This window comes from Hyperoodon ampullatus (assembly GCF_949752795.1).
Source record: "Hyperoodon ampullatus genome assembly, chromosome: 18".
Classification (NCBI taxonomy): Eukaryota; Metazoa; Chordata; class Mammalia; order Artiodactyla; family Ziphiidae; genus Hyperoodon; species Hyperoodon ampullatus.
The window spans coordinates 55,857,239-55,883,317 of NC_136931.1; the positions used below are offsets into that span (position 1 = coordinate 55,857,239).

The window sequence follows — 26,079 nt, forward strand, 5'->3', positions numbered from 1 at the left end:
CACCGCGGCCAATTCATGGACAGGAACTACCCCAGCGCCGGCTTCGGGGACCCGCTCGGCGCCGGGGCGGGATGGAGTTACGAGAGGTCAGCGAAAGCTAGGTAAGGAGCCGGGGGGCGGCCTGGAGGAAGGGGCCAAGAGGTGGGGGCCCAGCCCGGCCGGGCCCGCCCGGCTACGCGTGCATCGCAAACTCCCCTCCGGCTTGCAAGGGAGCGGCCTTCCTCGGTTTGCAACAACGCCGCCGCCCCAGTTTGCAAATTGCAAACTCCGCCAAAGCCAGCTCCGGCATGCAAAGGGAGAGATGCCGCGGAAAAATGGGGGTGCAAAACAATTTCAGACGGAAAGGCCTTGGAAAGGTGGGAGGGACTGGCGAAGCAAGGCCTGGATTTCCCCCCATCCTTGGATTCCCGGTTTGCTGACCCCTCCCCCTCGCGCCCTAGGTTCTGCTCTTGCAAAGGTGGGAAGGAAAAGAGAATGAGAACGCAGACCTGGGGGGCGCGGCCCCCCCTCAGGTCCTATTGTTCCGGGACTGCGCGAGGCCGCGCTACTCGGGGGGCCCCCCCAGAAATTCCGCGCGCTGAGTGGGCACGGGGCCCCGCCCCCTTCCTAAGCTGGGGTTCTGTGTAAGGTGGGGGTCCTGGCATCTGAGACACGCCCCCTTGAGCTCTCCCACCCTCAAAGACAGAATCCTAGTTGATGGCGAGGAGTGGAGTGTTTGACCTCTTGAGTCTGGGCCATGGATTGGGGCCGTTGCATAGGAAGATTAGGCTATTTCCCGGGTGTGTGGTTGTGTGTGTGAGCGTGGGCCCAGTGCGTATGTAGCTGGCAGCCTTTTCACCTGCGAATCTGCCCCTTTCCTGCTGTTTGTGTCACACCCTCACTCTTCACCTGCCCCCGAATCCCCCTCCCCCTATACACCTGGGTTTCCCAGCTTGGCTGGGAATGACCCCACGTGTGTTAGTATTCTCCATGTGGGACTCCTCGCTCTGTAGCTTTCCACACAAGTGAGTTGGATACTGGTTTGCACACATACCCGGCTTTGCATGCCCCCATGCATTTGAACCTCAACCCGGGGGGATGGACGGTGTTCATGTTCACACTTGTGCCTGGTACTTTGCAGGAGTCCTATCCTCTGCCCACCTCCCATCCCTGCCCTTTGGGGAACAATCTGCCTCCTGCTCCTGACTCGGCTTGCACCATCCCGTGAGGTTCAGTGCCTCTGTGTTCCCATGTGTCTGAAGAAGAGGGGGCATCCCTCAGGGATTGGCCCCGGGGCCTTGTGTCACCTGCGGGGTGGGGGCTGTGGAAGCAGGTCCACGTTTTCAACTTAAGGCACTTTCTCTGGCTCTTCACCCTCTCTGTGTCCTCCCTGTGCATGTCTGTGTTTGTAAATGTGAGGCTATCTGGGCTCTATTTACTGGGGCTCGAGTGGGGACCATTTCTATGGCCTTTAGTTGGGCACTCCGATTCCCTTGTCTTCTTGCCTTTAGGGCCCAAGGTTCCTTAGGGTAACCCCCAGTCAGCTGGAAGATTCTCCCCAACTCCCCAGGGGATTTGCTGAGTTCCCTTCTCCGAGGGTAGCTTCGGAGGATACCCTAACATCTCCTTCTTCCTCCCAGCTTGGTCTATGGCAGCTCCAGGACCTCGCACCCCGAGACGGACATCTTACACCGCCAGGCCTATGCGGCCCCCCACCCACTGCAAAGCTATGCCACCAACCACCACCCGGCAGGTACGGCCCCTGTCCCGCCCCGCCTGGCCCTCCCTCCGAAGCAGATGATTGGCTGCTGAAAGTTACAACCTTCCTAATTGGCTGTGCTCTCCGTTCTGGCCCGCCTCTTGCTACTTCTCCTCTGATTGGTTGTTGTGAGGCTGCTTAATTTCACGCCGGATTCGCCTGCCCCTGTTTCTGGCCCCGCCTCTTTTGTTCCAATTGGTCCCGTCGTCTCAGCCCCCAAATCCCACCTTCTCTTCCAGGCTTTTCCGCCTCTCCAGCCCACCCCAATCCCTTCCCTCTGGGTCTGCTCATCCTCTTGGTTCTCCGAATTCTTTCTTCCTGATTCCCTTTCTTCCTGATTGGCTCCGATTCTTTGGACCTCCCCTTTCTTCCTTAGATTTGCCCACTGCCTTATTCTTTTCCTGTGGCCCTGCCTCTAGTGCCTCGGATTGGTTCCCTTCCTTTGATCCTGCCGCTCTCCTTCCTAGATGGATCAGCAACAAGGCTGTTGTCCAATTTGACCCTTGACCCTCTTGGTTGGCTCCTTCCCTTTATTCCTCTCTCTCTCTCTTCCTTTTTTTTCAAAATCTGGATTCTCTCACTTTGACTCCAACCCCTTTTGACTTGTTCTCTGGCTCTTCTCAGTGGCTCCAGGCATCCCATCCCTTCCCCTTCCTTGCTAGAATTGCCTAATCCTTTGGCCTCCCTTGGACCATAAGGACGCTCTGTGTTTTGCTCCCATTTTTTTCCCGTATGGATTTTTCTACTCCTTTGTCTACTTACCCCTCCTGGGCTCCCTGCCCTGATGATTGCATCCTGCTTATTGTTTCCTTAACTTGTCTCTGCCTCCTTTCTCCTCTTTGAATCTGCCCCTCTTCTCCAACCCCTTTCCCTGGCCCCACTTGCCTTTGGTCTGCTCCTTTTCCTTTTCCACCTTGCCCTGTCCCCCACCTAGCTGACTCTACCCCCCCGACCCTCACCAGGCCTCTCTGGACTCTTCGACACCGGCCTCCATCACGCAGGCTCAGCAGGGCCCGACGCCTCCGTCATGAACCTCATCTCGGCCCTGGAGTCCCGGGGCCCCCAGCCTGGTCCCTCTGCCTCTTCTCTCCTCTCCCAATTCCGCAGTCCTTCCTGGCAAACAGGTAAGGCCGTTGCCAGTCCAGGAGGGCCAGGGTGGGGCTGGCTTGTGGTCAGCTCTGACCTGTGGTCTCCTCCCTCATCCCCAGCCATGCACACGCCAGGCCCCACGGAGCTCTTCATCTCAGGCGCCCTGCCGGGTTCCAGCACCTTTCCATCCTCCTCTGCCCTGTCGGCCTATCAGCACCCGGCTTCCTTTGGCAGCCGCCCCTTCCCAGTACCCTCTTCCCTCAGCCTCCAGGACCCCCCATTTAGTCCCCCAGCTAATGGGCTCTTGTCCCCTCATGACGTGCTGCACCTGAAGCCCTCGCAGGCACCCACGGTGCCCTCCTCGCTAGGCTTTGAGCGCCTGGCGGGGGGTGGTGTCCTGGGGCCCGCTGGTCTCGGCCCAGCCCAAACCCCTCCTTACCGCCCGGGCCCCCCAGATCCACCCCCACCTCCCCGCCACCTCCCAACTCAGTTCAACCTGCTGGCTTCCTCTTCCGCTGCTGCTGCCGCTGCCGCCGAGCAATCCTCTCCCCAGCTCTACAACTTCTCGGGTGCTGCCCCCGGCCCGCCACCACCCGAGCGGGCCCTGCCCCGCCAGGACACCGTCATCAAGCACTACCAGCGGCCAGCCAGTGCCCAGCCCCCCCCCCCACCAGCCCATGCCCTCCAGCACTACCTGAGCTGTGGAGGCAGCTACGCCTCCATGGGCCACCGGGCCAACTTGGCCTGCAGCCCCCTGGGCGGTGGGGAGCCCTCCCCGGGCGCTGGCGAGCCTAGCAAGGCTGGGCCCAGTGGAGCCACGGCCGGGGCATCGGGCCGGGCTGCGGGCCCCGAGGCAGCTGGAGGAGGTGGGGCGGCGGGTGGCGGTGGAGGTTACCGCCCCATCATTCAGTCGCCTGGTTACAAGACGGGCAAAGGTGGTTATGGGGCAGCTGCGGGCGGTGCCAACAGGCCCCCACCACCCCGTTCGACTGCCACGCCCAAATGCCAGAGCCTGGGTGGGCCAGCAGCAGCCTACGCCACTGGCAAGGCCTCTGGAGCTGGGGGGGCGGGAGGCCAGGCCTATTCCCCTGGTCAGCCCCAAGGGCTTCTAGGACCCCAGGCCTATGGGCAAGGGTTTGGAGGGGGTCAAGCGCAGGACTTGAGCAAAGGCCCTAGCTACTCAGGTGGGCCCCAGCAGCCCCCTAGTGGTCCCCCGCCTCCTGGCCTAGCCACATGTCAGAGCTATTCCCCAGACCAGCTGCAGGGGCAGCTATATGGGGTGCAGGGTGAGCCGTACCCAGGGCCAGCTGCCCACTCCCAGGGGCTGCCCACAGCCAGCCCCTCGCTCAGCTACAGTACTGGCCATTCCCCAGCACTCTCGGGCCATGGAGGTGGTTGGGGGCCCAGCTCCCTGGGGGGCGGTGGAGAGGCCAGCCCTTCTCACATCATCCGCCCGCTGCAGTCGCCTCCGGCCCCCGGCCGCCCGCCTGGAGTCGGCTCTCCAGGAGCTCCTGGCAAATACCTGAGCTCTGTCCTGGCCTCAGCCCCATTCCTGGCACCCCCAGGAGCCGGCAGCTATGCCGCCGGAGCAGGTGGCTACAAGAGCAAGGGGGACGGCTCGGAGCTGCTGGCAGGCCCCGGCGGGCCTCCCGCTGAGCGCACCGAGGATGAAGAATTCCTCATCCAGCACCTCCTGCAGGCGCCCAGCCCCCCGAGGACCTCAGGGGCAGATGGCCTGGTGGGCGAAGATGGGGCGGCGGATGCCTCCAAGGGACTTGGGAGTGGCGGGGCTGGGGGTCCCCCGGGCACACCCTACGAGCTGGCCAAGGAAGACCCGCAGAGGTACCATCTGCAGAGCGTCATCCGTACCAGCGCCAGCCTTGACGAGGGTGCCACGGCGGCCCTGGAGCTGGGCCTGGGGAGGCTGAAGGAGAAGAAGAAAGGGCCAGAACGGGGTGGCGAGACCCCCGAGGGGCTGGCCACCTCAGTTGTCCACTATGGGGCAGGTGCCAAGGAGCTGGGGGCCTTCCTCCAAAAGAGCCCTCCACCCCCAACTCCCACGGCCCAGTCTGCCCAGCCTGCCCCCCACGGCCTCCTCCTAGAGGCCGGGGGCCCTGACCTCCCACTGGTGCTGCCTCCCCCTCCCCCCCAGCTGCTCCCCTCGGTCCTCAGCCATGCTCCCAGCCCCTCTTCCAGTGCTCCCAAAGTTGGCGTCCATCTCCTTGAGCCGGCCGCCCGTGATGGGGCACCCCAGCCTCCCCCCCCGCCCCCCCCACCTCCACCACCCATGCCCCTCCAGCTCGAGGCCCACCTCCGCGGCCATGGCCTGGAGCCGGGCGCCCCCAGCCCCCGCCTGCGACCCGAGGAGAGCCTGGAGCCACCCGGCACCATGCAAGAATTGCTCGGGGCCCTGGAGCCGCTGCCACCTGGGCCTGGTGACACTGGCGTGGGCCCACCTAACACCGAGGGCAAGGATCCCTCGGGGGCCTACCGCAGCCCTAGCCCACAAGGCACCAAGGCCCCCCGCTTTGTGCCACTCACCTCCATCTGCTTCCCTGACTCCCTGCTGCAAGACGAGGAGCGCAGCTTCTTCCCCACCATGGAGGAGATGTTTGGCGGTGGCCCCGCAGATGACTATGGAAAGGCTGGGCCGCCCGAGGACGAGGGCGATCCCAAGGCGGGGCCTGGGCCGCCAACGGGCCCCCCTGCCTATGATCCCTATGGGCCCTACTGCCCTAGTCGGGCGTCTGGAGCCGGTCCCGAGACTCCGGGCCTGGGCCTGGACCCCAGCAAGCCGCCTGAGCTGCCCTCCACCGTCAACGCCGAGCCTCTGGGCCTGATCCAGAGTGGGCCCCACCAGGCGGCCCCCCCTCCACCGCCTCCCCCACCTCCACCGCCACCCCCTGCCTCGGAGCCCAAGGGAGGCCTGACCTCGCCCATTTTCTGCTCCACCAAGCCAAAGAAGCTGCTTAAGACGTCCTCCTTCCACCTTCTGCGGCGCCGTGACCCGCCTTTCCAGACGCCCAAGAAGCTGTACGCCCAGGAGTACGAGTTCGAGGCCGACGAGGACAAGGCCGATGTGCCTGCCGACATCCGCCTCAACCCCCGGCGCCTGCCTGACCTGGTGTCCAGCTGCCGCTCCCGTCCGGCTCTCTCACCGCTGGGCGACATTGACTTCTGTCCACCCAACCCTGGCCCCGATGGCCCCCGGCGCCGTGGCCGCAAGCCCACCAAGGCCAAGCGTGATGGGCCGCCCCGGCCCCGGGGGAGACCCCGGATTCGCCCACTGGAGGTCCCCACCACCGCTGGGCCAGCCTTGGCCTCCACACCTACTGATGGGGCCAAGAAACCCCGGGGCCGGGGCCGGGGCCGAGGCAGGAAGGCCGAGGAGGCCGGGGCCCCTCGGCTGGAGCCCCTGAAACCACTGAAGGTGAGGGGGAGTGAAACCCCGATGCCTGAGGGTTGGGACCACATTTGAGGTTCTTGGGCGTGGTAGGGGATGTGGTTTATTTTCCTAACACCCACGAGGAAATGAATCCGAGGGCTGGAATTTCAGGGTTCCACTGTTGCAGAGGTCTGAGAATTGAAACTTGTGTCTAGAGGGAGGCGGGGGGTTAGCGCTTGTATTCTTAGGTTCTAGATCCTGCAGGACTATTGATCAGGGGTCCTAGATTCCTGGGTCTTGGGGGAGGAGGGTCCATGAGTAATGAGGGAGGGACCCCAGTCCTGTCATTCTGGAATCTGAGCAGAGGGGTCCGCAGGCATGAATTCTACGATACTACAGGCTGACACTCTGGGAATTTGAACTTTAGGGTCTTAACTGGGGAGAGGGCTGGGGCCCCAGACCCCTGGGTCTGAGGGCGGAGGGGGCTTGGGGCCCTGGGCTCGCGGGCCCTGACTCCCCACTGCCCCCATATCTAGATCAAGCTGTCTGTGCCCAAGGCCGGCGAGGGTCTGGGAGCGTCATCGGGCGATGCTGTGTCAGGAGCTGAGCACAACAGCCTGGACTCCAGCCTCACTCGGGAGAAGATCGAGGCCAAGATCAAGGAGGTGGAGGAGAAGCAGCCCGAGATGAAGTCCGGCTTCATGGCCTCGTTCCTGGACTTTCTCAAGTCAGGCAAGCGCCATCCACCGCTCTACCAGGCTGGCCTGACACCCCCGCTCAGCCCCCCAAAGAGCGTGCCGCCCTCCGTGCCGGCCCGGGGCCTGCCTCCCCAGCCCCCCGCCGCGCCTGCCGTGCCACAGCCCCCGCCCGCCGGCGCCTTCGGGCTGGGGGGTGCGCTGGAGGCCGCCGAGAGCGAGGGGCTGGGGCTCGGCTGCCCTTCGCCCTGCAAGCGGCTGGACGAGGAGCTGAAACGGAACCTCGAGACCCTGCCCTCCTTCTCGTCGGACGAGGAAGACTCTGTGGCCAAGAACCGGGACCTGCAGGAGAGCATCTCCTCGGCCATCTCCGCCCTCGATGACCCGCCACTGGCCGGGCCTAAGGACACCTCCACCGCGGACGGGCCCCCCTTGGCTACTGAGGCTGCAGCCCCCGGGCCACCCCCTCTCCCGGGGCTCCCCAGTGCCAGCAGCAGTGGCACACCTGGTGAGCTCTGGGAAGGTGGCCTGGGGGCGGGGCAGGGGTTTCCCGACATTCAGGTCACCAGGTCTGGTTGTGTAGATCAGGCACTGTTCACAGTGCAGATGATTGATAGAGATTTGCCTGTGTATTGACGGTAATCTCCTACTTGAGGGCAAGCCTTTTGAGAAAGGGGCGTCTTTTTCTAATCCACCCACAGGTGCTGAGTGGACTGGCAGGGGCCCGAAGGTGGGCAGTGGAGAACACTGGGGGACAGGGCAGGCTATAAGTGATGGGGACAGGTGGGTGACAGGGATGGAGAGAGCTTTTCAAACTGATGGGGGACATGGGACCTGAGAAGGGCTCTAGGAGTTAGGGATGTGTAATAAAGGACAGAAAAGGGTCTGGGGGGCAGAGGGAGACTTGGGAGGGTTGTTCAAAGAGAAACGTATCAACAGTGACTAGTCATCTCGTGGAGGGCCATCGGGACAGGCTGGGGGTGCAGTCAGGTCTGGATGGTGTTCTGTCCTGAGAGGGGTGTTGGACAAAATTTGAGGGGCTTTGCTGGGGGGGGAACAGAGGCATTGGGGAAAGAAAGGTGGCGTTTGGAGGAAGGCATTTGGAGCAGTTAATGAGGAGGCTTGGGAGCTCACAGGAGTCTTAAGGAATGAAGTCTTCTGGAAGGTGGTAGAAAGATGGGCAGTGGGGAGTGAGACAGTGAGAGGCCGAAGGGAAGCCTCAGCGAAGAGATGAGAAACACTGGAGGGTGCTAAGCAGAGTGCCTGGAGCTGCCATAACGGGAGAGAGCGTGGGGGGGAGAGGGAGCCTTGGAAGGGTCGGGAAGGCTCATAGCTTGGAAGGACCCAGGGATGGAGCAAAAGCAGTCTGGTGGGGAGTCAGAAGATCTCAAGGCGTTAGAAGAGGAATGTTACAGAATCTCACGGGGAGTTAGCATAGCAGGAAGGAGAGGGTATTGCCGGTCCCGAGAGTGGAGAGCAGGCTGAGGAAAGGAAAGGGGAGGGCTTGGGTGGAGGCGTTTGCGACCTCTGAGCGGGAAAAGAGGAGGTAGCAGCACAGAAGGAGTGGTTGGGGAATTGGGAGGAATGTTGAGGAACGGGAGGTAAGCGTCAGACTGGGGCTCCAAAGCAACAGACATTTCAGGACTAAAATGGACATTATGGTTGGGAGACAGTTTCAGGGGCTCAGAGTAGCCACCGGGGCTGGGAAGGGGTCTCAGGGAGGGAGTCAGGTGTGGCACAGTGGCGACTGGGGAGTTGAGTGGCAATAAGGGGCAAGTGGGGCTGTTGGCACAGGGAAGGATATTCAGGGACAGGAGAAGAGGTGCTGGGATGGTGAGTGGTATTTGGGGACCAGGAGGTAGGGCAGGGCCAGGAGCTTTGTAGGCACTAGACTGGGGGGCAGAGGGGGTTGTTGATGGGGCCAGAGGGGCCTCCTGGCCGTTGTGGTGGGGACACTGAGCAGTGGTGCTGGGACGCAGAACTGCACTAAGACAGAAAGGGGGTCTTTGGAGGCTGGGGAAAGATGGGGAGGACCCGAGCGGCATGTCTGGGTAGGAAAGTTTATTAGGACCTTGGAGAGAGAAGTTAAAGGGTCCTGGGCTTCTGGTAGGTGTCTGGGGACAGGGGTGGGTATTGAAGGTCAGGGAGGGGTCAGACAGGAGCTTTGCAGGAAGAGGAAGTAGCAGAAGAGGAATGAAAAGTGGAGATGGAGGGGGATTGGGGGCAGAGATGGATGCTAGGTGAAGAGCTCAGTTTGGTCAGGAGGGATGTTGGGGTGCAGGGCGGGAAGAGGGCTGCGTTGAGACCCCCCCAGAATAGGCTGGGAGGCCTTTCACTGGTAGCAGATAAACAGGTCTGGGGGGGCACGGTTGAGCGGGGCTCCAGCCCTGATGCCCGTCTCGCCCCCAGAGCCCCCGCTGCTGGAGGAGAAGCCCCCGCCCTCGCCGCCCCCTGCCCCGACGCCCCAGCCGCCGCCCCCGCCGCCGGCCCTGCCCTCGCCACCCCCTCTGGTGGCCCCCACGCCCAGCTCGCCGCCCCCACCGCCCGTGCCAGTCCCACCGGCCCTGCCCTCGCCGCCCGCCCCGCCGCCCCTGCCCACCGCCGCCCCTGCCCCCCCTCCGGAGGAGCCTGCCGCCCCGTCCCCCGACGACCCCGAGCCGCCGGACGCCCGGCCCCTGCACCTGGCCAAGAAGCAGGAGACCGCGGCCGTGTGCGGGGAAACGGACGAGGAGGCTGGCGAGAGCGGCGGGGAGGGCATCTTCCGGGAGCGCGACGAGTTCGTCATCCGCGCCGAGGACATCCCTTCCCTCAAGGTGAGTCTCCTGTCGTGTCGGACAACTGGGCCCAGTGCTTTGGTCACTGGAGCGTTTATCGAGCGCCTGTTGGATGACAGGCCCGGTGCTGGGGGCTGCAGGTACAGTGATGGCTGAGGCAGCCCATCCCATCCTCCTGAGTTGACAGTCATGGGGCTGATAGAGGAGGCCAGCTGGACCCCTGTAGAGGACTTGCACGCTTCTGAGATGTTATTTGAGTGTGTGTGTGTGTCACCGATAAATAAGGTAAACCCATTGTTAGCATTTAATTGCAGGTATTTTTGCTGTGGGTGCTAGGGTTATACTAAGGGACAAAGCCGATGAGGAGGGCCTGATCTTAGGGAGCTTCTAACACAAGCCAAGGGATGCTTTAAAGGCAGCTTGTGCCTTGTAGGTGGAAAGCTGAGGTATTGACGTGACATACCTATGAAAAGGCACACATACAACATGCAGATGTAGTAGCCAGTGGTTTGGGAATGCTTGTGTGTCAGGCCACATCTTAAACACTTTATGTTGGGACTTCCCTAGCGGTCCAGTGGTTAAGAATCCGCGCTTCCACTGCAGGGGACACGGGTTTGATCCCTGGTCAGGGAACTAAGATCCTTCATGCCATGCGGTGTGGCTGAAATAAACACTTTGTGTACACCAGCACATGCACTACTTCCAGTTATTCTATACAGGGGTGGGCACACTATGCCCCCCCCAAATCCAGCCCCCTGCTTGTTCTTATAAATAAAGTTTTATTGGTACATAGCCCCACTCACTCATTTATATATCAGCTATGGCTGCTTTCCCCATCCACTAGCAGAGCGGGGTAGTTGCAACAGAGCTTAGCTGATCCACAAAGCCAAAAATATTTCTTGTCTGTCCTGTTACGGAAAAAGTGTACTGACCTTTGCTGTATTTTGTTCATTGGACAGGTAGTTGGATCAGACGATTAATATAAGTGCTTGACAAGGGTAGGTGACATCAGACGCCCGTGTAGTGTTTCTCACAGGGCATGAGGTAGAGCGAGTACTCGGTAGGTCAGCAAGCCATTATCACCTTGATGGTGATGCCAAGGGCTAAGGCCATTCTTCATGTTAGTTACTGTCACTGACTGGGTAGCAACTAGGGGGCAGGAACCATGTTTGGCCTTGGATGTATGTTAACACGTTTAATTTCTTTCTTTAAGGATTTTTTTTTTCTTTTTTGATGTGGACCATTTTAAAATTTATTTTATTTTATTTATTTTTGGCTGCGTTGGGTCTTTGTTGCTGCGCGCGGGCTTTCTCTAGTTGTGGCGAGCGGGGGCTGCTCTTCGTTGCGGTGCGCGGGCTTCTCATCGCGGTGGCTTTTCTTGTTGCGGAGCACAGGCTCTAGAGCACAGGCTCAACAGTTGTGGCGCACGGGCTTAGTTGCTCTGCGGCATGTAGGATCTTCCTGGACCAGGGCTCGAACCCGTGTCCCCTGCATTGGCAGGCAGATTCTTAACCGCTGCGCCACCAGGGAAGCTCTAACGTGTTTAATTTCATCTTGGGTGTTGTTTCTTCTAAGTTACAGATGAGGAACTTGTGGGGTGAATTCATTATAAGGATAGTGCATATTATTATACTTTTATTTTGGCCGTAGCTCGCAGCTCGTGAGATCTTAGTTCTCCAACCAGGGATTGAACCCAGGACCATGGCAGCGAGAGTGCCAAGTCCTAACCACTGGACCGCCAGGAAATTCCCTATTATACTTCATTATTAAGTGTGTCTTGGAAGGAGAACTTAGTGTGCTTTTTCCTATGTTATTTTCAATCTATTTTTTAAAAAAATATTTATTTATTTATTTATTTATTATTTGGCTGCGCCAGGTCTTAGTTGTGGCACGCAGGATCTTCGTTGTGGCATGCGGGATCTTTTTTTTAGTTGTGGCATGTGGTCTCTTAGTTGCGGCATGTGGTATCTAGTGCCCTGACCAGGGATCGAACCTGGGCCCCCTACATTGGGAGCACGGAGTCTTAACCACTGGACCACCTGGGAAAAGTAGAGCAAATACAGTAACGGGGCTGTGTGTATCCATCACTCAGCTTCCACCATTATCACGTCCTGGTTGGTTCTGCTTGCTTTCCACCCTGCCACATTCTACCCTGTCCGCCCCAGCTCACCGATCCCAGACTGTGTCTTTTCATTGTTACTTTGTCATCTTCTCATGATAGAAGAGAACATTCACAAGAGATATGTAAGTTGTCAAAGCAGAATGGTAGAGTGAAGGCTTACTCCTACGCTCCTCAGCCAGCTACCAGAACAATCCCAATGCCTTGAGTCCCAGTATCCCTCCCTGGCCAGTCCTCCCTTCTCTCTCCTAGTTGTACTCACTCTGCTAGTGCGCTGTGTACATTATTTCATTTTAACTTCAAGATTTCTGAGGCTGTTTGGCCATCGGTCTCGGACAGGCAAGGGAGGTGTCAAACGAACAGCAGTGACAGGGACGGCTACCAGCTCTCAGGGGATAGGATTTGGGGCACATCACATTCAGAATTTAGTTTAATCGTGGTAAGTTTATCATTTGAATTATTTTTAAGTGTACAATTCAGTGGCATTAAGTATATTCACTTTGTTGTGCAAACCTTCGCCACCACCTGTAAGTTTTATCTTTGTAATCTCCTTTCTTTATAGGGATTACTATCCCCTTTTTACCGAGAAGGAAACTGAGGCTCAGAGGATTAAAGTGGGCTTTCCAGGCTTTCACAGCTTGGGACCCACACCCAGTTCTACTGGCCCTGGGAGCCCACGCTCTCAGCACCAGAGTCAGCCACACTCTGTGTATATTCCACCAAACATTGATAGTGCTGCTGGGCGCCCAGCACTGGGCCAAATGAACAGGGCTCTGGGTTGGGGACCCTGACGGTCCCCAGTTTACAGATGAGGAAGTTCACTTTCAGAGAGAGGGAATCATTTGGCTGGTGGGTGCCAAGCCGGGATTAGAGCCAGGGCCATCTGATACCACCTCCCAGCTGGCATGGGGCAGGGGAGGGGGCCAGGCAAGGACTCAGATGCTTAAAATACAACACGAGTATGTGTTCTGATGGGGGACTCACAGCCCCAGGATTGAGCCACTCAGGCAGATGAGGACTCATTCGTGTGTCAGGAGTCAGGGCAGGCTGGCAGCATGGTTATTAAGGGCCCAGCTTTGGTGTTGATCTGATTGGCTTGAATCTCTGCCACTTCCGAGCTGGACTAGTGTTGACCCTTCCTGAGCCTCAGTTTCCTCATCTGTAAAATGGGGGCTGATGCTGTTAGTACCCCCTTCGTACAATGTGAGCACTCAGGCTTTACGGCTTGTCCAGCACTCTGACTGTGGGTGGCATGCCGAAAGTGCTCTATGAACATCGTTTCTATTATTCAGTGATCTCGGGCAGATCTCTAGTGCAGAGTTTGGCCAACTTTTTTTTTTTGTAAAGGGCCAGATGGTAAATATTTTAGGCTTTGCAAGCTACGTACGGTCTTTATCATGTATTCTTGGGTTTTTGTTTTTTGTTTTGTTTTTCTTTTTCACACTCCTTTAGAAATGTAGAAACCATTCTTAGCTCATAGTTCTATAAAAATGGGCCACGGGTCATAGTTTGTTCTAGAACAATGGCAGCCCGATAGAAATGTCGTTTTAGCCATGTACAGCATTTTAAACATTCTTGCATCCACACTTTTGAAAAGTTAAAAGATGAGTGAGGTTAGTTGTAGGGATGTATTTTCTTTAACTCAGAGTGTCTAAAATGTCATTTTAACGTGGTCAATATAGAAAAAGTTAATGAGATGTTTTATGTTCTCTCTTGCTTACCAAGTCTTTGAAATCCAGTGTGTATTTTACACTCATAGAACATGTTGATGCAAATGAGCTGCATTTTAAATGCTCAGGAGGCACATATGGGGAGGGGCTGCTGAATTGGACAGTGTAGGGTTAGCCCCCTCTCTGCTTCAGCCTCCCCACCTGTAAAATGGGAGTGATAATATTAACTCCCAGTCCTTGGAGATGTTGAAGTTTTATCAGGATGTAAATTCTGAGCATATACGTTTGTTGGATGGAGAAAAGTATGGGGAGAGCGGGTCACGCAGAGAGAACAGTCTGTGCAAAAGCCCTGTGGTGAGGCGTGTTTATGTGATGGGTAGGGAGAGATGCAAGGGGTTGAGTGACTGGACAGTGAGCACCGAGGCTGGAAGGTGGGCAGGGTCTAGATCATCCTGTGGTGAGATCAGTGGATGCCTGCTTGAGAATCTGCTCTGGGTTGTTTGGCTGCTTCGAGGGCCCTGGCCAGCAGGGAGGTGGCTGGGGAAGTGTGCAGTCCTGATGACAGTCTGTCCATTGCCTTAGTTCTGTTACACTGACTCCCCTGTGTCTGATCCTGCAGCCTTCTCCTTAACGCCAGGCTGGGTGCTTCTAGCTTACTTACTCACATCCTGCTACTTACTGCCCTTGTCTCAGCTTGTCACAGTTCAGATTCCCAGAAGAGAATCTGATTGGCCCAGCACAGCATTTTGGGTCTGGATGGGGTTTGTGTTATGCCTGTTGATTGGCCACCCCTTGTCAGGTCTCCTCCAATCAGCTGTGGCTTCCACTGAATGGGTGTTATGGGTGGGGCAACTTCCCACCAAGTGGAAGTGCGGGTGGTCAGTGACATGACTGACATGAGGAGAGGCAGGAAAGACGTGGCTTTGGGACTAAGTGACCCTGGTTGGGGAGCAGGCAAGGATGATGATGCCAGGGCCTGATGACTGGGGGATAGTGGGGATCCTGGGGGGAAGAGTGGTTTGGGGAAAGAAGCCAAGCCCAATTGGGATGTGGTGAGTCAAGGGCCCCACGTCCAGCTAGAGAAACAGCTGGATCCTTAGAGGAGGAAGATCGTCAGTGGGAAGAGACAGAGGAGGGGGTGCCCTCCCCTGGCTGGGGGAGGGGGTGCTCTGATGGATTTTTCAGAAACTTCTGAGAACTGGAACAGGGAACATTATATCCACAGTGAGAGGGAAAAGGATACCCCTAGTGGGGGGTGGGCCCTGCATGTGCAGAAACCTGGAGGTCAGAAAGTCTGGGGCTTGTCTGCTGAGCTTTGAGGGTCTGGATGACCTGCTGGGCAGGGGTAGGAGAAAAGAAAGGAGACTGAGGCAAAGTCTCTATGCCAGGCTGTGGAATCTTCATTGGGGGCCCTGGAAGGTTTTGGAGCAGGGAAGGACGTACATGAGCTTTTCAGTCCTTGAAAAGGATTTGAAACGGACTTTTCAATCCTTGGGCCTCTGACCTGGTTCCCTGAGGAGCCAGGAGGGAGGATTGAGAACCATGGTATCCTGGAGGAAGGCACTTGGGATTGACATGCCCATATCCCTGTCTCATCCTGCCTCACTCTTGTCCAGTGAAATTTCAGCCAAGAACCTTTTTCTGGACCTCATTTTCATCAGGTTATTCTATCTCCTTTCTGTTCCCCTGGCTGATCTCAGGATATGAAAAATTGTGGCTATAAAAGCATTTGACCAAAACCCAAGAATAGATAGCCAGTACTTGTCACTCAAGCTCCAGTACTGCAGCTGCTGCCAGTGGCAGACATCACTAATTGATCCCAGAGCTTGCTCCTGCTGAGCCTAGTGCTCAGGGCAGCCATGATCAGTTAGTTGGAGTTACCTGAATACTGTTTATCACCTGACTATGGATTCTTTATTTTACTTATTGATTTTTAAAAAATATTTATTTATTTACTTTTGGCTGCATCGGGTCTTAGTTGCGGCATGCAGGATCTTTCGTTACAGCGCACAGGCTCCTCTCTAGTTGTGGCGTGCGGGCTCAGTAGTTGGGGCATGCGGTAGCTTAGTTGCCCCGCGGCACATGGGATCTTAATTCCTCTACCAGGGATGGAACCTGCATCCCCTGCACTGGAAGGCGGATTCTTAACCACTGGACCACCAGGGAAGTCCCAACTGTGGATTCTTTAAATGCAAGGGCTTGTCCCTCATTCATCTCTGGGTTATCACAAAGCTCAGTGCGTGTTTCCCACTGTGTTCTTATTATTTACTTATCTGTGCCTGTCAGTTGCTTTTTTCTAGAGCCACAGCTGTCACACACTTTACCTGGCAGCCCCTGGTCATCACCCAACCCCCTCACGGAAGATACAGTCCCTCCAGGACTCATTTAGGTATCACTTCTTCGAGGAAGCATTCTTGGATTCAGATTGAGTCCAGAGTTCTTCTTCTAGGCTTCTGGGGCACCTGCTGTTAGCACATTTATTACCTGTGCTGTTATTTTTTTGTGCCCATGTCTGGTCCCCTGCTAGTCCCCTTACTCCCTGAGATCAGATGCTGGGTCTGACATCCTTTGGTTCCTGGTGTCCAGCTGGGGCACACAAGCCTTGGGGTGGGGATGAGGGTCTGAGTGTGCTGAGGGGAGTGGAGATCGGGGAGCCTTTGTGTCCCTGTCCTGCCCTGCTGTGGACAGGCTGATGAAATAAATGGTCTCAGGTAACCCATCACCTGTTTATTCTTAGCACAAGCCACAGCCTCACCCTGTTCTGTTTATTTGCTTGTCTGTCTTATTACCTCTGTAATGAAGACCCCAAGAAAGGCTTTGTTGATCTCGTTCACTGCCACACTGTGGGGCCCAACACTGTATCTAGAAGATGGTGGGTGGATGAGTGCTCAGATTTTGTCATTTCTTTGAGTCATGAGGATGGCTTGTACCATCACACTGTATAGCTATAATAGCTAAAACCTTGTAGCCCAGAGTGAATGGCCTATTTGCAGCAGCATGGACCTAGAGATTATCATACTAAATGAAGTAAGTCAGAAAGAGAAAGATAAATGCCATATGATATCACTTATATCAGGAATCTAAAATACGACACAAACGAACATATCCACGAAACAGAAACAGACTCACAGACATAGAGAGAACAGACTTGTGGTTGCCAAGGGCGAGGAGCTGGTGGGGAGGGAAGGATTGGGAGTTTGGGATTAGCAGATGCAAATTGGTATATATAGGATGGATAAACCGCAAGGTCTATACTGTATACTATACTATACATACTATACCATACTATACTATACTATACTATATAGCACAGTGAACTATAGTCAATATCCTGTGATAAACAATATTGGAAAAGAATATGAAAAAGAATATATATATGTATAACTGAGTCATTTTGCTATACAGCAGAAATTAACACAACATTGTAAATCAACTATACTTCAGTAAAATTAAAAAAGAAAAAAAAAAAAACCAACAGCATGAACAGCCTGATTGAGAGTATAGACGGTTCCCTGATGGTTCAGTTTAGGATTTTTAAACTTTATGATGGTGCAAAAGCGATACGCATTTGAATTTTGAGTTTTGTTCTTTTCCTGGGCTAGTGATATGCGCTACGATACTCTCTTGTGATGCTGGGCACTGGCAGCGAGCAGCAAGCCACCAGCTCCCGGTCAGCCACGCAGTTAATCGCAAGGGTAAACAACTGATAACACTTACAACCCTCCTGTCCCCAGACAACCATTCTGTTTTTTACTTTCAGTACAGTATTCAATAAATTACATGAGATCCTCCATACTTTATTTTAAGATAGGCTTTGTTTTAGATGACTTTGCCCAACTGCAGGCTCATGTAAGTGTTCTGAGCACGTGTAAGGTAGGCTGGGCTAAGCTATGATGTCTTTAGGGGTAGTCAATGCATTTTTGCTTTAGGATATGTTCAACTTACGATGGGTTTATTGGGACGGAACCCCGTGGTAAGTTGAGGAAGCTTTGAATCCCCAAATCTAAGAACCTCAGACAGCCAGAAGATATCTGTCAGCTGGAAGTTTGCTGATGCTTGTTAATGATGATGCCTTTTCTCGAAGGGGGTGTACAGGGAGGACAGAGGGCCAGGAATGGGGGTTGGGAAGGGCAGGAATGGGGGTTGACCCTGCGGGCCTTACCGTGCCCCTCCTCAGCTGGCGTTGCAGACGGGGCGCGAGCCTCCACCCATCTGGCGAGTCCAGAAGGCACTGCTGCAGAAATTCACTCCGGAGATCAAGGACGGGCAGCGGCAGTTTTGTGCCACCAGTAATGTGAGCCTGCAGAGGGGAGCGAGGGCTTGAGGGGCCCCGGGTGGGGTGTGTGGAAGCCGTTGTCCCCCTCACACGATTCTGATTCACCTTGGGTCCAAGATGTGTCCAGAGGGGGGTCTCCACCTCCCTGCAGGCTCCGGGTGGCTGCCATGGTGGGCCAGGGCAGGGGTGGGAGTCTTGGGTGTTGGGCTGCCTAGCTGGGGCGGAGGAAGGAGTTTCTCATGTGCTTCTTTTCCTCCGTAGTATTTGGGGTATTTTGGGGACGCGAAAAACCGGTACCAGCGCCTTTACGTCAAGTTTCTGGAAAACGTCAACAAGAAGGATTACGTGAGGGTCTGTGCTCGGAAACCCTGGCACCGGCCCCCAGTGCCTGTCAGGTACCATGGGGAGCCGGGGGTCAGGTGGTGGGCAGGGCCAACAGGCATGGGGTGAATCATACAAGGAAATTTACGTAACATAAAATTAACCATTTTGAAGTACACAATGCTTAGAAACAGAGTCGGGGAGGGGGTGCAGAGACCCAGAGAGTGGGGCCCCCAGAGAGAGGGGGACAGAGACCAGCTCAGCAAAATTCTGTGCTTAGAGCTGTGGGCTAGGCGGTGGGGGCAGGGGTACCCCAAGGAGGAGAATTTGGGTTTCAGGGGGTGCTGACTGCAGTCCCATCTATGTCCCCTTCCAGACGCTCTGGGCAGGCCAAGGGCCCGGCATCTGCCGGGGGCAGCTCCGCACCGCCCCCCAAGGCCCTGGCACCACCTCCTAAGCCCGAGACCCCTGACAAGACGACATCCGAGAAGCCCCCAGAGCAGACACCCGAGACGGCCGTGCCTGAGCCCCCTGCCCCTGAGAAGCCATCCCTGCCTCGGCCCATGGAGAAGGAGAAAGAGAAGGAGAAAGAGAGGGCAACGCGTGGGGAACGGCCGCTGCGGGGTGAGCGGGGCACGGGCGGCCGGCAGATTCGGCCAGATCGGAGCCTCACCACGGGACAGCCCGCCACCTCCCGGCTGCCCAAGTCCCGGCCCACCAAGGTGAAGGCTGAGCCGCCCCCCAAGAAGAGGAAGAAGTGGCTGAAGGAGGCAGCAGGCAACGCCTCGGTGGGTGGGGGCCCACCAGGCAGCTCCTCGGACTCAGAGTCATCCCCCGGGGTGCCCAGTGAGGACGGTAAGGCCATCAGCAGCCGTAGGGCTGGTGGTAGAGAGGCGACTCTGTGGCTTTCAGAAGGAGGCATGGGTGGGGGCTATCCAGAGGGCTCCAGGTAGCATCAGCAAACAGTCACAGTAGTAGTAAGTAAGTTAAAAATAATAGCAGTAGCTAACAGCTATATGGCACCTAACCACGTGACAGGCTGTCTTGTAAGTTCTTCATAGATGTTAACTTGTTTGAGTTTTTCACTGTGGTCCTAGGAAGTAGATACCAATATTACCCTCAAATACAGGTGAGGAGACTAAGACACCAAGAGAGTGCAGCACAGCTGGGATGTGACTTCCCACCTGAGTTGGAATGCAGCCGGTGGAGCATTGGGCTCTGTTCTTCAACACTGCACTGTTCTGTCTCAGAATAGGCAGTTTCTGAGGGCTGAGGAGGATTGGGGACCAGCATCTATCGTGGGGACCCAGACATACTGATGTTCCCTGTCACTCCCTGGGTGACTCCAGGAAAGGGGCAACACCTCTTTGCACCTCAGTGACCTCACCTGTAAAATGGGTTAATAATAAAGTAAAAATGGGTATTCACAGAAAAGCACATAGGAGGGTACTAGCCTGTAGTGGGCACCAGGTGGGAGCTCCATTGCTTAGAATGATGTCTAGTTTATGATGACAATAACAACAACAAAAATATATGTACACATATGTAAAATAAATATAACAGCTGACTTTTATTGAGTGCTTACTAAGTACCAGGCATCATTTTAAGCATGTTACACATTGGCTTATTTTATCTTTACATAAACCCTGTGAGGTAGATGCTGTAAAATTATCCTCATTTTATTTTTTATTATATTTTGGGGTTTTTTTTGGTTTTTTGTTTTTTTTATTTTATTTGTTTATTTTTTATCCTCATTTTAAAGATGAGAAATCTGAGGCCCTGGGAGGTGACATGACTTGCTCAAGGTCACATACTCTTTCAGGTGTAGTGCAGGGATAACTGTTGTAACAAAGGCTAGTCAAATGAGAGAGTTGGAATTATCTTATCATCAAAGCCCTGATGAAGTTGGGAAGTTCTGGTTAAGTGCCAGATCTGGGAATGGCCCACATCCTATCTTCTCTTATCCCATTGGCCAGAACTAGTCACCTGGCCACAGCTAACTGCAAGGGAGCCTGGGAAATGTAGTCTTTTAACTGGGCAGTGGTCTCAATCTGGCCAGGTGGAAGCAGTTAAAGCTGAGTCAGGGGAAGGTGCTGGCAAGGGAGGAGCTTTACAAAAGGCCCAGATTTGCAGGTTCTTTTTCTTTTTTCTTAAACAAGTTTATAGCTCTAATTCACATACCATGTAGCTCACCTAATTAAAACCCATATATAAAAAATAATAATAAAATAAAAAATAAAACCCATAATTCTCTGGCTTTTAGTATAGTCAAAGTTGTGCATGTACCTGGCAGTCAAGTTTAGAACATTTTCATCACCCCAAAAGGAGACCCTGCTTCTTTTGGCCATCACTCCCCTTTCTCCCCACCCTCATCCCTAAGCAACCAGTAATTTACTATTTCTATAGATTTGACTATTCTGGACATTTCACGTAAGGGATAGTGTACGTACCGTGTGCAGTCCTTTGGGACTGGCATCTTTGTTAGCATAATGTTTTTGAGGTTCATCCATGTGTGTATCAGTACTTCATTCTTTTTTTTTTCTAATTGAAGTATAGTTGATTTACAATATTATGTTAGTTTCAGGTGTACAACATAGTGATTCAATATATTTATAGAGTATACTCCATTTAAAGTTCCTATAAAATATTAGTTATGTTTCCTGTGCCGTACAATATATTCTTGTAGCTTTACTTATTATTATACATAGTTGTTTGCAGTACTTCATTCCTTTTTATGGCTGAATACTATTCCATTGCTTGGATATGCCACATTTTGTTTATCCATGGACTAGCTTGATGGGCATTTGGGTTGTCTCCACTTTTTTGGCTGATGCTGCTATGAACATATGTGGACAGCCCAGAATTTTCTGGGCCTATGAAATGGGAGAAACTAAACTCTGCACTCTTAGGGAAGCAATTCCCCCGCCAAGGGTCAGTATCTTTCTTTGGTCCTGGGTCTCTCTCTGTTCATCCCATTTGACCAGGAGCCCCTCCTGGGTAGGATGAGCCTGACTCAACGTCTGGATGCCCTGAAGGTTCTGCCCAGACCAGGAGGTCTCAGAACCAGCCCTCCTGCTGGTCCAAGACTGGTGATCCTCCATGTGCTAGAACCTGATGTCTCTCCTTTCTTAGATGCACAGTGAAAGTTCTAGAAAGAGGCTGCAGTGATGTTCCCTCTCCCCCTTCCTTTAGTCCACTCTCATCTGGCTTCCTCAGCCCCTTTCTGCAGGTGTTAATTGAGCACATACTATGTGCCATGAACTGAGGGTTCCAGCAGTAAACAGAAAAGACAAAAACATGTATCCTCGTGGGAGCTTACAGTCTCAGCGGGGGAGTCGGTCAGATAAATATGTTACGTAATAGAACACAAAACAATACAAAAAATCATCAGTGTAGGGCTGGGTCGGACTAAAGGCAGTAGAGAAAACTAAATCCGGTAAAGAGGATCCAGGCGGGATCCTGGGTGATATTTTGGGGGGAAGGGGGAGTTGGAGAGGCTTCTGGAAGTGACATTGGAGCAGAGATCCGAATGCAACAGGGTTGGGGTGGTGTGACTTTGGGAGAGACAACATTACAGACTGGATGTGTCTGAGGATCAGGAAAGAAGCCAGCGGCTGGAAGAAGTGAGGGCAGAACAGGAACAGGAGCACATCTTGGAGAGACAAGGGTCCTGGGGCTTTGTGGCCCCACTGGCAGGATTTTATCATGAGTGAGACAGGAGCCTTAGGAGCGTTCAGGCAGAGGCTTGATGGGGTCTGACTCCCACGGCTAAATGGTCACTCTGGCCTCTTGAAACAGCTGTCAACAAGGACCGTCCATGTGGGTAAACCAAGTGGACATGTCTCGTGCCTTTTCCTAAAGGATGTTCGGGGTCTTCCCACACGGGGTCCTCCTGCTTCTCTTTTCTCCCTGATGCTTCTTGAGTTTCTGGTGGCTGTTCCTCCATTCCCGTCCTTGGAGAATTCCCTGGTGGTCCAGTAGTTAGAACTCAGCGCTTTCACTGCCAGGGCCTGGGTTTGATCCCTGGTCAGGGTACTAAGATCCCCCAAGCCACGTGGCACAGACCAAAAAAAAAAAAAAGAGTCCCGTCCTTGGCCTCATTGCTTGGCGTTCCATATCTCTCACTTGGCAAGCTCCCACAACTTCCGTGAGCCTCGGACTCATTTCTTCTCCCTGCCACCTTCCAGGCCTACCCCCCAGCAAACCCCTCCTTCCAGACCCCACCGAGCTGGTCCTAGTTTCTCTATCTCAGACACAGCCCCACTGGCAACCAAGTCACCAGGCCAGACCCTCCCTCACCTCTGCTGCAAGGAAGCCCCCAGCCCTACCCCTCCGGCCCTGGCTATCCCCATCCCCTCTGCTCCGTCCCACAGCCCTAGCTCAGATGCTGGCCCTCCTGCCCCTCAATCTCTGTGTCCTGATCCTCCAGCCCTGGCCTCTGGTCTCATCCCTCCGATCCATCCCCTGGCCTCGAAGTGGTCTCTCTCCACTTACCTTCGTCCGTCCCTGCTCTTAGCTCTCCCATGGCCCCCTAGTACCCCTCCCTAAAAAAGGCCCTCCCCTTTCTTCCTCATCTCAGAGGCCCCACAGGGTCTGGCCTGCCCTGACTTATGCAGTCTCAGCTCCCATCTCCTTCCTCAGTCTTGCCTTTCGTGACCTGATCTCTCAGACCTGATGCACTGGTTTAGAAACCAACTCATCTCTCGGACTTGATTCACTGGTTTGGAAACCAACTCTGCTGCTTCTTAGACTTTACTGAAGCTACACTGAACTAGTCAAACACAGTGGTCACCGGCCTGGAATACTCTTTCCTATCACTCAAGGCTCAGTATATGTGTGACCTTTAATAGCCTTCCCTGACTTACCAGGCTGAGCTCATTACGGTACCTGTGATTCACCGTTAGAGTATATTGTCCTGGTGTTGGAGAGTCTTCCCCAGTGGACGTGGACCTCACTGAGGGTAGGGATTTCTCTGCTGGTCCCTGGGGCTTAGAATACTGTCTGCCACACAGGCGGCCTTGGAGAAAGTTGGAACGATGGGCCATGTCTTCCTTTTTTCCCCCAGAGCGGGCAGTACCTGGACGTCTGCTGAAGACCCGGGCGATGCGGGAGATGTACCGGAGCTATGTGGAGATGCTGGTGAGCACAGCACTCGACCCGGATATGATCCAGGCCCTGGAGGACACACATGGTGAGCAGAGGCCTGGGGGCTACCCCTCCTTTGCCTCCCATACATCGTGGGGCTGCGTCTCTTCTGACACCCTGTCTCGCCTTTCAGACGAGCTGTACCTCCCGCCCATGCGGAAGATCGATGGCCTCCTGAATGAGCACAAGAAGAAAGTCCTAAAGCGGCTGTCGCTGAGCCCAGCCCTGCAGGTGCTTGGGGGGGCTTGGCCTGCGGCGTCTGGGGCCCAGAGCTCAGGCACAGAGGAGACATGTGCATGTCAGCCACTGCACTGGTCCCCAGAGCATCAGGCCCTGGAGGGGCGATCGTTGGAAGGGTCGCGCTTGGCCAGGAGAGTAGTGGAGGCTGGGCTGTCTGGAGGGAGTCTCTGGGTTCCCAGCAGTCCTGCAAGCACAGATGGAGGCGAGCTGGGATGGCTCGGTGGGGTCATTGTCAAGGTCTGGGATGGGCTGCTAGGCAGGCCCAGCAGAGCGTGGTTGTGGAGTACAAGTTTGGGGACAAAAGGTGGACTGGGGCGTGGACCCAGGGCTCGCTCTGGGGCAGAGCGTTGAGTGGATTTTTTTTTTTCTTTTAGAATAGAGTTTTTATTTTTTTAATAAATTTATTTATTTTATTTATTTATTTTTGGCTGTGTTGGGTCTTCGTTGCTGCACGCGGGCTTTCTCTAGTTGCGGCGAGCTGGGGCTACTCTTCGTTGTGGCTCGCGAGCTTCTCATTGCGGTGGCTTCTCTTGTTGCAGAGCACGGGCTCTAGGTGCGCGGGCTTCAGTAGTTGTGGTGCGCAGGCTCGGTAGTTGTGGCTCGCGGGCTCCAGAGCACAGGCGCAGTAGTTGTGGCGCACGGGCTTAGTTGCTCTGCGGCATGTGGGATCTTCCCAGACCAGGGCTCAAACCCGTGTCCCCTGCATTGGCAGGTGGATTCTTAACTACTGCACCACCAGGGAAGTCCCCGTTGAGTGGATTCTGATGGCTTCTCTGTCGACGTAATTCGGGCTCTTCGAATCTCAGGCTCGAATCCGAAGTCATCTATGTAATTTCCCTTCTGGGATGGGATATCACGGTGGCTCCGAGAATTCTGGGAGAGAACATTGATTTGGTTTTGAGAATTCTGTTGGGGATGTTAATGTGGTGCCGAGAACCAGGGGGTAAAATGTTACGATGGCTCAGAATTCTGGAATGGATTTTAGGCCAGCTCCGAAAATTCTTGCTGGGATGTTAGTCTGACTATGAAAATGGGATGAAACGTTAATCTGGTTCTGGAACTCTTCGTGGGATGTTAGGATGCCTCTGAGAATCTTGGGATTGATTGTTCATCTGGCTCTGAGAAGGGGGGTAGGATATTACGCTGGAGTTAGGAATTCCACTGTAATGGGAATTACCTGGTGGTCCAGTGGTTAGGACTCCGCACTTTCAATGCCAAGGGCGCGGGTTCGATCCCTGGTCGGCGAACTAGGATCCCACAAGCCGCGTCGTGCGCCCCCCCCCCCCCCAAAAAAAAAAGAATTCCACTGTAGAACATTAGGATAGGTCTGAGCATTATGGGGTGGAATATGAGTCTGGTATTGTAATTCTGGGATGGACATTAGCCTGGCTCCAGGGATTCTGGATTTCAGACTGACTCTTAGAATTTTTGTAGGATGTGATGGTGGCTCTAGAATCCTGGGCAGGATGTTAGGTGTCTCGGAGAATCCTGGGCGGGGCCACAAAGCACATTATAAGGGTCACCAGACAGGCCTAGGCTTCCGCTGGCCTTTGAGGAAACCGAGACTCCCAAGTGTCTTTCCTGATCTGCAGTTTCCTGGGGGAAACTGAGGCATCTGATCGCTTGGGATCTGAGAACTGGGGGGGTGGGTCTGGGGTGTGCGGGTCCAGGGAGGTCCCCCTGACCCCTCGGATTCCCGCAGGACGCCCTGCACACGTTCCCCCAGCTGCAAGTGGAGCAGAGTGGGGAGGGTTCCCCTGAGGAGGGGGCCGTGCGTCTGCGGCCGGCCGGGGAACCCTACAACCGCAAGACGCTCAGCAAGCTCAAGAGGAGCGTGGTCAGAGCCCAGGTGCGGCGGAGCCCGGGAGGGGCGGGGCCGGGGCGGGGCGAGGGGGAGGGGCCGCCCGGCGCGGAGCCGGGAGGCTGAGGCTTCTCCGCTCCACCTGCCCAGGAGTTCAAGGTTGAGCTGGACAAGTCGGGATACTACACGCTCTACCACTCACTCCACCACTATAAGTACCACACCTTCCTGCGCTGCCGGGACCAGGTGAGCCCACCCACGCCCCGCACGGGTCACCCTGGGATTCAAGCCATCGCAGGCTCCCCCGCCTGGACCCGGAAGTCCAGCTCCCAGACGCCCTCTCCCTGGGACACTGATCCCTAGGCCCCCAGCCTCCTCCCACCCCAGCTCCATGTTTAACCCCCCTGCAGACCCTGGCCATCGAGGGCGGCGCTGAGGACCTGGGCCAAGAGGAGGTGGTCCAGCAGTGCATGCGGAACCAGCCATGGCTAGAACAGCTCTTTGACTCCTTCAGCGACCTGCTGGCCCAAGCACAGGCCCACAGCCGCTGCGGGTGACCCCACCCTGGCTTGGGGGGGCCACCTCCTCCATAAACCGAGAACTGGGACAGAACTGTGCCCTCAGGAGCTAACCCCTGGGCCCCATCGCTGGGGTGGGGTGGGGGGGTCATTGGTCAGGGTGTGTCCATGCTGCCCCCACAGGACAGGGTTCAAAGTTCGACTCCTCCCATCTCCCAAGCCCTCTCCACTCCCTCCCATTCCTCCCACTGTCCGGTGTACAGAGAAATTATTTATATATATGTATAAATGTCTATTTAGTAACGGTC

General features: G+C 55.2%; 1 protein-coding gene across 1 annotated transcript; it reads left to right on the forward strand.

Annotated features, from left to right (window-relative positions):
• Positions 1-15: 15 nt before the first annotated feature.
• PRR12 (proline rich 12) lies at positions 16-26,079 on the forward strand (the record flags this gene model as incomplete). The annotated part of the gene is made up of 14 exons (XM_079724244.1): positions 16-101; positions 1,620-1,732; positions 2,701-2,862; positions 2,947-6,257; positions 6,749-7,415; positions 9,317-9,720; positions 17,648-17,764; positions 18,008-18,141; positions 18,444-18,922; positions 23,133-23,258; positions 23,346-23,443; positions 25,155-25,301; positions 25,404-25,499; positions 25,664-26,079. 14 exons carry the CDS (start codon positions 16-18, stop codon positions 25,808-25,810), a joined length of 6,087 nt encoding a protein of 2,028 aa, XP_079580370.1. The 3' UTR covers positions 25,811-26,079.